At 37.0% G+C, this 12,473-nt stretch overlaps 1 protein-coding gene across 9 annotated transcripts in view; it reads right to left on the reverse strand.

Moving 5' to 3' along the window:
- The window catches only part of plekha7b (pleckstrin homology domain containing, family A member 7b), a 183,544-nt gene that overhangs the window by 62,286 nt on the left and 108,785 nt on the right, over positions 1–12,473 (reverse strand). For 3 of the 9 annotated variants that reach the window (XM_058781373.1, XM_058781367.1, XM_058781374.1), the window contains one exon: positions 4,181–5,720. The exons of 2 other annotated variants lie outside the window; for them this stretch is intronic. In XM_058781373.1, the coding sequence (XP_058637356.1) occupies positions 5,578–5,720 (143 nt within the window). In that variant the 3' untranslated portion in view covers positions 4,181–5,577. 4 more of the 9 variants (XR_009271962.1, XM_058781370.1, XM_058781371.1 and 1 more) reach the window with 4 other exon arrangements.

The following is a 12,473-nucleotide window of genomic DNA, read 5'->3' on the forward strand; positions in this document are numbered from 1 at the left end:
ATAAAACAGAAAACAGTTATTTTAAATTGTAATAAATGTAGTCTTGGTGAGTATAAGAGATTTCTTTTAAAAACATCTTACTGACCATAAACTTTTCTGTGGTAGTATATAGTACGTTGGGACTGTTTCAATGATTACATCATTAATTCATTATTAATCTTTTTAAAAATAATTGTATATATTTTACTGGAAAATCAGTAACCTATGCCTAAATCTACATAATACAGAATTATAATCGTTTATAAAATATAATAAATGTATTTAAAAAAACAACTGTGATAAATTTTTTTAAAAACTCTTGAATTGCATATTGCATTTCATCACAGTGAGCCAAATTGTGTCTTGTTGCCAAAAGGCAACACCAGAGTACTTCAAAACCAGGCCTAATTTTGTGCAAACTTTACGGCATGGTAGCGTCCACACATCAGGTTCATGGATTGTATTGTGCCTTTGACCTTACCGGGGCCATCTGTAGTGTTTCACTGCTAAATGCTCTTTGGCTTTCTTTGTGCACTGTTTTATCTCTGTTTATTCCACTGCTGAGCAGCAGTTTTTTCTCTCTGCGACTGGAGCTTTGTCAGGCTTGATTCAAGAAAGCAAAGAACAGAGCTTTTTGTCAAGCTGTCAAACTCCAGGGTCAACATAGCTTTCATTCCTAAGACAAGGTCGGAATAGTTCAAAATTGCTCCTGCTGCTCAGATTTCACTTTGAAACAGGTGGCCATTTACAGAATGGAATCATTTGAGCCACTCCAAAACACATCATGTTTTGACAAATTTATGGAGACTCGTGGAGAAATGCTGCACACAGTTTTACGCTAATTAATTCAGTCACTTCTAGACATTTAGTAAACAGTCGCCTCCAATTCACCAGAGAGCATTTGGAGTAGTCCTGTGGAGAGAACACCACCCAGATTCATGTCAATATTGACAAATAGTCTATACTCAACTGCATATTTGTAAATGATTCTTGGCATAGACTACAGCTCTTGCCATGGACATTATTGCTGAAAATCCCCACAATCCTCCTGAGAGTTATCACATTTGGTTGGGCGGTGAATAAAGAGCAATATTTTTTCCCCCTCCAATCTCTTCAATCTATCATTCATTCATTCATTCAAATGAAGGACATTTATAGTATTCAACTTTAAATACAGCATTCCTTCTGCATTTCCAAGGAACTTCTATTCTATGCTAAATAACCACGTATTCATCCAAGAACTGAATTACATCGCGGACACAATAGGACCTGTGACGCGCCACAACTTTGATATGGAATAACGCAGTAGATACTCAAATGAATTGGATTGAACAAAGGTTAAATGTTTTTCAAACACTCAATGTCGTAGAAGCCTTGGACGACAAAGCGTCTAAATACAGTTGTAGGCGTACATACATCTGTGTCTTTAAATTTCTTTGAACGAGGGTGAAATATTTTGTGCCGCATTAGCGCCTGAGACATTCAGTGCATTTAACAGAACAGGACAGAATTTGCATAATGGGTTTTTTCTTATTCTCTTTGAAATCCAGAGTGCAGAATAACAAATGTATATGAAATAGCAGCCAAACATCAATAAATGGAAATGCCACAATTCTCTGTGGATGGTCTTGGGTGGATTTCTGCTGGAGGAGGAAAAACAGCCCGCTTATTGCAAAATAAGCAGAAAAGCGGATGTGATCAAACTCATGCCCACCAGGCTCGCTAATGCACACACACACACAGTATAGCCCACCTCTCACTTCTTCTAATCAGATGCAGTGAGATGTGGCAGCTCCTGCTGTGGAGCTATGGGAGGAGCAGCATGTCTCACAGGTGCTTTCAAAGAACAAGATACAGCAGTGGAGAGACTGTAATTACTCTCCAATTACAGATAAAGATCTCACTTGAGGGCTGCAACACAAAGTATCCTAACAGCCGTGCAGACCCACTCACACTACGACTTAAAAAAGTCCAATCAAGAGTGTCTTAGGAAATGTCCTTTGCAGGTACAATGATAATCACGATCATGTAAAGGACACTTTTCAATTGCAGTGGTTTTCGTACTCACTCACTAACAGATAAACAAAAGTGCCATTGAATCAGTCAGCAAAATGTGGAGTTGAGATAAAAAAAGCATTCTTATATGTACCTTTTTGGTCAGCATTTTATATATATAGACACAATTTGGCTCACTGTGATAAAATGCAATATGCAATTCAAGAGTTTTTAAAAATTTTTATCACAGTTGTTTTTTTTTTAAATACATTTATTATATTTTATAAACGATTATAATTCTGTATTATGTAGATTTAGGCATAGGTTACTGATTTTCCAGTAAAATATATATATATATATATATATATATATATATATTTATTTATTTAATATATATATACACACACACACACGCATGATGTATATGTAAATAGTGTGTGTGTGTGTGTGTGTGTGAAAATATAGTACATAAATATCTTAAAATACATAATCTATTAAATGTTGAATATATTAAATATATCATTTGTTTTTATTAATATATTAATGTAGAAAGATGTGTACAGGTATGTGCATTTAAGTATGCATGTGTGCGTGTGTGTGTGTGTGTGTGTGTGTGTGTAGACATACATTAAATGCAGATAAAAAAAAATGTAAAAAGCTGAATGAAATTAAAATCCTTTATCTTTATAACGTCTTACAACATAAAGAGGTCAAAACACTTAATGCCCATTGTAAAGGAAATCCTTGAAGCAATGACAAGAGCACATTTCACATTTATGGGCAAAAACCTTTGTTCTACATAAAAAATAAGAGGTTGTTACAGAATATACGTGGAAAAGGAATTTCGAAACGAGGTTCTCTCTTCATGTCCTTATATTTTATTCTTTTATTCTTATTCTTTTAACCGAATATGTATGGAAGGTGAGATCAGAAAATATTCACAAAATGTGTAATTTCGAATTACTTTGTGAGACTGAAGTTGACGACTGCTTATAATGCGATGCAAATCATTTCATAAATTCCTTATTTGACATCATTTTTCTTCTGAAGCTGAAAAACCTGAAATTCTTTTCTCTCTTTCCTTCATTCTTTGAGAACACAAACAGAATAAAAGACAAAAAGCTTGTTAATATCTTTAATATTTACAGTTTCTTTAAAAAAGTATGTGGTATTTCCCTCCCCAACCCCCTCCCCACAAATCCTGTCTGAAAATATTATTTCATGTTATTTTTTCCTTAACTTTGTCAACAAAAATAAAATGCATTTGGCAAGCTAACTGGAAACTGGCAGTGCTGGATACATAAAAATAATATTTCAAGTGATTTGGTGTAAGAATATCATCTGAATTGACAAAATACAATTGACATGACATTTTTGTAACCTTCATGTTCATAATGCGTTACACATGTATAATACTTTTTTTAGCCATTACGTTACCGTTGTTTTCAAACTGAACTCTATCCAAACATCTGTCCTGCCTTGAGAAGTAAAACATGAGCTTTGAATGTTCTCTACAATACGGTGCATATTAAAAGTGCGGTAATGTATATAAAATGGCTCTCTATATCTGGGTTATCATGGTTAGATTTTGTACAGCATATGCACAGCAGTTTCCACAGCAAGATGTCCATATCAAATAATAGCTCTACAAAAATGCATTTCAGAAGTAAGTTCCCATGTGAGTCCAAAAGTGCACTAACGTCATCTCTAAATGTGAGCGATGTGATTCGATAAGCTGAGTTTAAGTTTGTCCACCACTAGTGGGGTTTTCAGAATGTGACAGCACCTCAATATCCAGACACAGCTTTGGCTGGAAAAAAAAAAAAGATAAAGAGCAAGAGATGTGAAATGTGAAGAAATAAAGCAAAACAATACAATACACTGAAAAAAAGACCTACACATAAGAGTTTACTAAAGTAATACATTCTTCAGTGCTAAAACAGAAAAAAAGGTTCATTAAAACCCATATGGTGCAAGTACCTACACTGCAAGATTTTAAAGACAATTTCTCATTTAATTTAATGTTACTTACTTTGTCATTTTTTGTGAAATTTACAAGCAATTTACTAGCAAAATTGTTTCAACACAACTTATTTTACCCAGTGTAGTCTCTTCAACTCAACTGCCAAAAATGTTTTATAACCCAAGAATTACCTTACTAAATAGTAGACAGGTAAACACTCTCCACCCTCCTTCTCTCTGTGCAGCATGTTACATAGAGAAAATGCTGAGTTAAACACACTTTAACACATGCATGTGCATGACACATGCAGCATGCAGCTCACTTTCATACAAATGCTGCTGAAACGGCAAAATAACACAGCCAGCTCAGGCATTCAGTGATTAAATGGATTGGCTAATAAACATGTAAAATGTAAAGTTATGCACGGACTCTGAATCTTTCGTATAGTATAATATAATCACGTCACTGTCCAATAGAGTACGGTACAAAAATAATTATTTTATTTACCTCAGTGGGTCAAACTAAATATTGTTAATTTTTCATTTTCTATTCAGTTTAATTATTTGTGATATTTGGGGAATGTCTAAATATAGTTTTAAACACTAATGATTTTATTTTCTAGCAAGATAATTAAAAAAAAAAGTTTGTATTGTTTTATATTATTATTCCTATTTATACATATATACAGTAATGTACTGTCACTCAGTATGAGATCTTTAGTTCAGTTTATTTAGTTAGTTAGTTAGTTATCAGTATATTTTGATTTTATTTTTTCCTGGGACATCAAAATAATGATATTGTAGTCTAAAACCATAACCAGGATCAAGACTTCTAAGGTAAAAATATCTAACTCTTCATGCTGGTTTATTTACATGTTAGATAATGGTTGATAATATAAAAATCATGAAAAAAAAAAAAAAAAAAATGCTTTTAAGACCGAATGGGACCCAAATGTGTACCGTATTTGTGGACAGTGCCTCATAAACTGCATATGATAGCTCATAATTAGCATGTGTCAAATGGGAAATCATGGCAGTTCATTGATTTGGGAAATGCTGAGAAGCAGAACACACAATGCAGGTGGAGGTCATGCTCTTTCATGAACTGCACTAAAATAGCTTTGGAGAGATGCACACAGATATAAAGTGTCCAAAGACGAAGGGCCCGTGTTTTTACTTTTTTTCCCCCCACAAAACACTGACAGTCATTCTGCTGTTTATTTCAGTGAGCCACAGACATCAAAACACTAAAGCTCTTTGCAGATTACAGATGGCAAAGCAAGTGGTGTTTGGCAACACAACAGCATGTGCTGCCTTAGCGATGCCCTGAGTCTTTGTTAATTACAAACAATTCACAAAAAGACAGCATTTGTTTATGGCTTTTTAGGCTTATCGGCACACAAAAAGCCAATTTGCACACAATTTACACACCTCTCCATCTCCAGATGTGGAGGCAGTTGTTAGAGGGGGGCCAATCTACACTACTCATGAAGTTACTAAATACTACAGCACAAGCCCTGATGAAGCACAATCATGCAGCATGCAGACAGAAAAGGTGCCAAAACACACAAGGAACAATTAGCAAAAGCACATTTGCGTGCTAAACGGTTAGCAGTTAGTCCTTACTTTGTTTTTCTCTGATTAGACAAAGGTGTAGTGAAATCCATTGCTCAGGGGAGGGGGAGCAGACTGAGCCGTAGAGACGGCAACAGGAGCAGGGGGAGGAAGAGGAGGAGGTGGTGGAGGTTGAGGGAGTGAGGTGGGACTGTTAACCGGCGGTGAGGCTGAAGCAGAAACAGGAACAGAGGAGTGTAGTAGCACACAGGGAGCTAGTGGCACAGTTAATTGTTACTACACACTACAAAGTGCTATTTGTGAGTACATAACTACAAGAGCGATCTGAGGACATCAAGGTAGTCAAACTTAAAGGGATATTTATCAAAAAAAAAAAAATTTGGTCCCACTTTATATTAGGTGGCCTTAACTACTACGTACTTAGATAAAAAATGAGTACAGTATACTTATTGTGTTTGTATTGCATTGTGAAACACTTCTGCTGCAATCGAGGTGGGATACGGGTAAGGTTAGGGACAGGTTTGGTGGTATAGGTAGGTTTAAGGGTGGGTTAAGGTGTAAAGGATGGGTCAACAGTGTAACTATAAAAGTAATTACAGAAATGAATTACAGATATAATTACATGCAGGTATTTTATTTATTTTTTTTAAATATAAGTAAATGTAAAAACATGTATGTACACAATAAGTTAATTGTACCAAATTTAAATGTAAGTACATAGTAGATAAGGCCACCTAATATAAAGTGGGATGCCATTCCAAATCTAAATGACTTCCATTCTTCAATGTAACACAAAGAAGGACCTTTTAAAAAAAATTTTGTTTTCAAACAGGAAGGAAAAGCACCATAAAAGCGATATTCATGATTTGTTATATTTCAAGCCATAAGATAACTGTATATGAGGAATAAACCAGTAGTAATACAACAACTTTTGACTTGGACCCTTTTTTAAATTAAATTAATACTGTTCTTCTGAATTTTATTCATCAAAGAATTCTAGAAAAAGAAGCAAAGCCATGATCAATAATAATAAGAAATATTTCTTGAGCACATGGAGGCCTAAAGAAATACAACCCGAATTCTGGAAATGTTGGGACGTTTAAATTTGAATAAAATGAAAACTAAAAGAATTTCAAATCACGTGAGCCAATATTTTATTCACAATAGAACATAGATAACATAACAAATGTTTAAACTGAGAAATTTTACAATTTTATGCACAAAATGAACTTTTCTCAAATTTGATGCCTGCTACAGATCTCAAAGTAGTTGGGACGGGGGCATGTTTACCATGGTGTAGCATCTCCTCTTCTTTTCAAAACAGTTCGAAGACGTCTGGGCATCGAGGTTCTGAGTTTATGGAGATTTGGTGGTGGAATTTGGTCCCATTATTGCCTGATATACAGTGCCCTCCAAAAGTATTGGAACAGTGAAGACAAAATTGTTCTGTTGGCTGTGGAGTCAAGACATTTGCAAATATGATGAATATTTGATGAATATGAGACAAAACTACTGAATGTCACATTTTATTATTAGCCGTTTCAACACATAGATGTTTTACCAAATAAAAAGAACAGCACTTTTAGAGTTCATCCCACTCATTGATGTGAGCATAAGTATTGGGACAAATGAACATAAGGCAGATATAAAAGATTAAAAGCTATTATTTAGTTGCAGATCACTTGTGCACAATCACAGCAGTGAGTCTGTGACCCATAGACATCACCAGACTCTTGGTCTCATCCTTTGAAATACTTTCCCCAGCCTTTAATGCAGCCAATTCCAATTGTTGCTTGTTTTGGGGAGTTTCTGCCTTTACTCTCCTCTTCTTCTGGTGAAATTCATGTTCAATCGGATTTAAATCTGGAGATTGATTTGGGCAATCTAAGACTTTCCATTTCTTTGCCCTTATAAATTCCTTGACTAAACTGGCAGGGTGTTTTGGGTCATTGTCCTGATGCAATATGAAGCACTTCCCAATGAATCTGATGGCATTTTCATGAATATCGGTAGGCAAGATGGTTTTGTACCCTTCCAAATTTATTCTGCTACTGTCTTCATACATTAAGTCATCAGTAAAGTTGAGAGAGCCTGTTCCAGAGGCAGCCATGCATGCCCATGCCACGACACCACCTGCACCATGCTTTACTGATGAGGCTGTATGCTTGGGATCACTGCAGTTCCCTTTTTTTCTCCACATTTTTGCTTTCCCATCACTTAGATAAAGGTTCATCTTTGTCTCATCGGTCCATAAACACAGTTCCAAAACTCTTCTGGCTCACCTTTGTGCTTTTTTGCAAACTCTAATCTTGCCTTTCTATTTTTGGAGCTGGTCAGAGGTTTGTATCTTGCTGTGTAGCATCTGTAATTTTGTGTCAAAGTCTCCTGAGGACGGTAGATTGTCAGAGCATCACCCCAGCTTTCTGGAAGTTGTTGGTGATTTTACAGACACGTCTTTTAGGGTTCATTTTCACAGCTTTTATGATTTGTCTGTCATCAACTACTGTTGTTTTCTCAGTCGATCAGGTCGTTGTTGGTTGCTGGTGTCGCGGGTGGTTTTGACTCTTGATTTCTCCATGCCCTTTGTTTTTGCTATAGCTCTAATTGACTTCCTCTTTTCTTTTAGCATCCAAATTGCTTGCTTTTCTCTCAAAGTCAGCTCCCTCATCTTCATCCTGGTTTGTGTGCAAGATTCAGAATGCAGAATGCAGAAGTAATGGATGTAACTGATACGACACATTCCCTGCTTTTAATACCTGAAGAATTAATGCAACAGGACACAGCTGATCACTTAGAAAGACCTGTGAGGCAACTGTCCCAATACTTATGCTCACATCAGATAGAGGGATGAAACTCTAAAAGTGCTGAACTTCTTAGCTGGTAAAACATCTATGTGTTGAATTACCCAATAATAAAATGTGACATTCTGTAGTTTTGTCTCATATTCATCTTTTAATCATATTTGTAAATGTCTTGACTCCACAGCCAACAGAGCAATTTTGTCTTTACTGTTCCAATACTTTTGGAGGGCACTGTAGGTTTCCAGCTGCTGAAGAGTTCGTGGTCGTCTTTGACGTATTTTTCATTTAATGATACGCCAAATGTTCTCTATAGGTGAAAGATCTGAACTGCAGGCAGGTCAATTCAGCATTCGGACTCTTCTACTACGAAACCATGCTGTTGTAATAGCTGCAGTATGTGGTTTTGCACTGTCCTGCTGAAATACACAAGGCCTTCCCTAAAATAGACATCGTCTAGAGGGGAGAATATGTTGCTGAATCTTTGATGATGTTATGCACTGTAGATGATGAGATTTGCAAAGCCTTTGCAATTTGATGTTGAGGAACGTTGTTGAGGAACGTCTGCGATCTGCCGTAAAGCAAGAAGAAGAAAAAGACACATCACTCGCCGGCTGTTGTGAACGCGCTCAGGACAGTTGGACATTGCGGTGGATCAGGGGTAAAAAGTGATATAAATACTGTTCAGTTTCTTCCACAGACCGATCGTTTCGTGTCTTTAGACCCCAGTGTATCATCACGACACGCGGGGTTTAATTTGGTTTTGTCTGTGTATGTTTTTTTGACTCTCAGAGCTGTGGAGCCTATTGACTGCCATTATATGACTGACAGACTGCAACGGTTTGAGTTAAAAATCCACTGAAGAAACAAAGTCACCTACATCTTGGATGCCCTGGGGGTAAGCTGATAAACATCAAATTTTCATTTTTGGGTGAACTATCCCTTTAATTAGTAGGGCTGGGACAATAAATCGTTGCAGAATCGATTCCTGGATCGATTCTGGTATTTTCCAAATGCATTGCGATTCCTCTGGAATCGATTCTGAGCTTAAATTTTAACAGCAGATGGCGCAGCATGCCTTAGAAACAGCCGTACTCTGCTTGTTTCCAACTCCATACACACACTTGAACCTAAAATAATCAACCTGGTCTCATGGCATTTACGTACCTCTGCGCACTTTTTGTGCAACACCGTTTTACGTACCTTGCTGCACGTTTCGCCGCAGTTTGAAATAGAAATGCCCACTGAGTGGCGCTAAAACACAGGTTCAATATGTGAACCCTGGCAAGTTTTTATTATGTAGATATTGGTACGTACTGCTGTTTTTTTATTACGTTGCTTCAGATACGTATTGCGGCGGTTCAGAATTCAAATATCCGGGGACTGTTGCTAAAGGTTAATGCTCTATCGTGTTGGAAATATGCCCTACACCAAATCCAACCCTAAACCTACCCGATAGTGTTAAGAAATGCAAAACTGATATAAAAACGTATTAGCTGATGCAACTGTGCCTTTTAAGCAGATTTTAACTGCTTTGTCGAACGTCTCCTAAGTCTGTCTCCGTACTCCGTGAGCTACTGAACAAACTTATCATCTATGAAAACCCATAGATATGAAGCTGGGTGTGCGCGATGCTAACGTTCAAAGGCATCAGTTTTCAAATCTCCCAGCATATTAATATTGTTTTGAAGTCATAGCATGATATTCTTCAAGTAATTGTGCGAAAATTACGCTTTATTAATTGCAACTCTGTAAATTTGTGTGAAAGTGTTCATTTATTTTGGAAACTGCAGTGATATGTACTTATTGGTACGTATTTCATGTCACACTAAAAAGTGCACCCAGGTACGTAAATGCCATGAGACCAGGTAGAAAATAATCGTTCATAAAATTCGAAAAGGTTGAAGCAATTTACAAGGGTGTTCACAGTGGGCTGTTTATACATTAATCTCGCATCATAAAAGCATTCTGAGCTGAGGTGAAATTACATGACTCGGCCGAATGCACAAGCATTCTTCTTCATGAGCATTTGAGTGTGCAGACAAAAACTAGAGTAAAGCACCATCTGCTGTTAAAATCTAAGCTCAGAATCGATTCCAGAGGAATCGCACTGCATTCAGAAAATATCAGAATCGATCCATGAATCGATTCTGCAACGATTTATCGTCCCAGCCCTATTAATTAGTTGCTAGATGTTCTCCCAGCTGAATCTTTTCAAAATGTCTTGCTTTTACAGCCCATTGTTGCCCCTGTGCCAACTTTTTTTGAGACCTGTAGCAGGCATCAAATTTGAAATGAGCTCATTTAGTGGATAAAAGTGTAAAATTTCTCAGTTTAAACATTTGTTATGTTCTCTATGTTCTATTGTGAATAAAATATTGGCTCGTGTGATTTGAAAGTCTTTTAGTTTTCATTTTATTCAAATAAAAAAAAACATCCCAACATTTCCGAAATTCGGGTTGTACCATCACAGAAATATATTACATATTAAAATATAATAAAATAGAAAACAGTTACTTTAAATTGTAATAATATTTAACAATATTAGTTTTTACTGTTTTTCTAATCAAATAAGTGGAGTCTTATTGTCTTATTGAGAATAATAGACTAAAAACTTTTTAAAAAGACAGCAAAGGTTACCAAGCCCAACCTTTCGAACAGTGATTTATTTTCAGTGAATCAGAAGATCCAGTTCACAAAACTGGTCTGATATGACTCAAGTTCAGCTCACTGATCCAGTCGCAGTGGTTAGCAGCTCACTGAATGACTTTGGTCTGCTCTTCGTATGACGTCAGAAAATTAGGAATATAGCACACAAGTCACATAGACCACCTTGATGGTGCTTTTGCATACTTTTTGAAGATTGAAATCCTCAGTGCCCATGGGCACTATGTCTTTCTTTTTTTCTTTGTTAGAAATAAAGTCATATGGGTTTGGAACAATATGAGGGTGAGTAGTACATTTTCACTTTTGGGCAACTATTCCTTTAACCAAGGTGGTCTACCAGCTTTAACCAGGATGTCCTTGGCTCCTCCAGCTGGTAGTCCACCTGAACCAGTTTGGACCGGTTGGTATCAATTTTAGCTACATCTGGCTTTTTCTACCATTGTATTCATACAACAGACAAGACAAAAACAAACAGAGGGTTAGTGGAACCAGGCCAGGTGTCTCAAGCCAACGTGTGTTGCCCACATGAACACCACAATTCGATGTGTTACGAAAATGTGCTTACATGCCACAGCTCTGACTATTTTAATTGATTTCTGTCTGCGCTCATAAACTGAAAATAAATGCCCAAAGTGAAGCTCTGGGTGATCAAAACCCTGCCCTGCATTCACAGATGAGATCCCTCACATGAGGTATTCTGCTGTTCTCCAACAGAAACACTGTGATAATTGTTGACTATGCCATACTGCCAGCCTCACACATTATGATCCATCACGTCAAGACGAATTGACTGTAAATCTGTGTGACTAAGAGAGACACGCTGCACCCTGTCTGAAGGTTAGACCTGGCAGAGTGAGTGAGGCCTCTGTAAGAAGTAAAGATGAAACGATGGTGTGCTTTTATGCCAGTTCAGAAAGATGTTCAAAGTGCTGCCACGGGATGCAGAGTGAACAAGCCCCAGTGCATATTCAACTGGGTCATTGATCGACTCTGAAAAAAATGGCCTCATCAAGAGATTCCTCCCAGCCTGAAAGATCCGACATGTCTCCCAATTAGCAAGCATCTTTACTCGTCAGATCTGCGCTAATAAGGAATAATGTTCAGTTATTAACGTTGCGGCTGATAGGCTTGGCTTTGCTCTTTCTTTTTCCTCATCACGCCTCCAATGCCGATGTTTTGAAACAGGGTGGACCGTTTCTCCCAATGTTCACAGTTAATCAGTAGTTGTCAGTGTGATGATTTAGGAACTTTTATTGACACTGTCAGATTTGCATTACAAATAACAATTTCTGAAGTGTTTTCTTCACATTTACCTTGATCTTTTCAGAGTATCTGAACTTGCCAAGGTGTACTGCAGAGCTTATCTGAAATTAATCTATTCAAATAGAGCTCTGGCAGTCATACAGGTGTGAACTGTTGATTGTGTGTTATTATAGGACTCTCTTTCAGCGTCCTTAGCCTTAACATGCATTGTGCACACTGAACTACCTGTCCTTG

Source organism: Onychostoma macrolepis, chromosome 07 (assembly GCF_012432095.1).
Source record: "Onychostoma macrolepis isolate SWU-2019 chromosome 07, ASM1243209v1, whole genome shotgun sequence".
In the NCBI taxonomy this organism is placed as follows: Eukaryota; Metazoa; Chordata; class Actinopteri; order Cypriniformes; family Cyprinidae; genus Onychostoma; species Onychostoma macrolepis.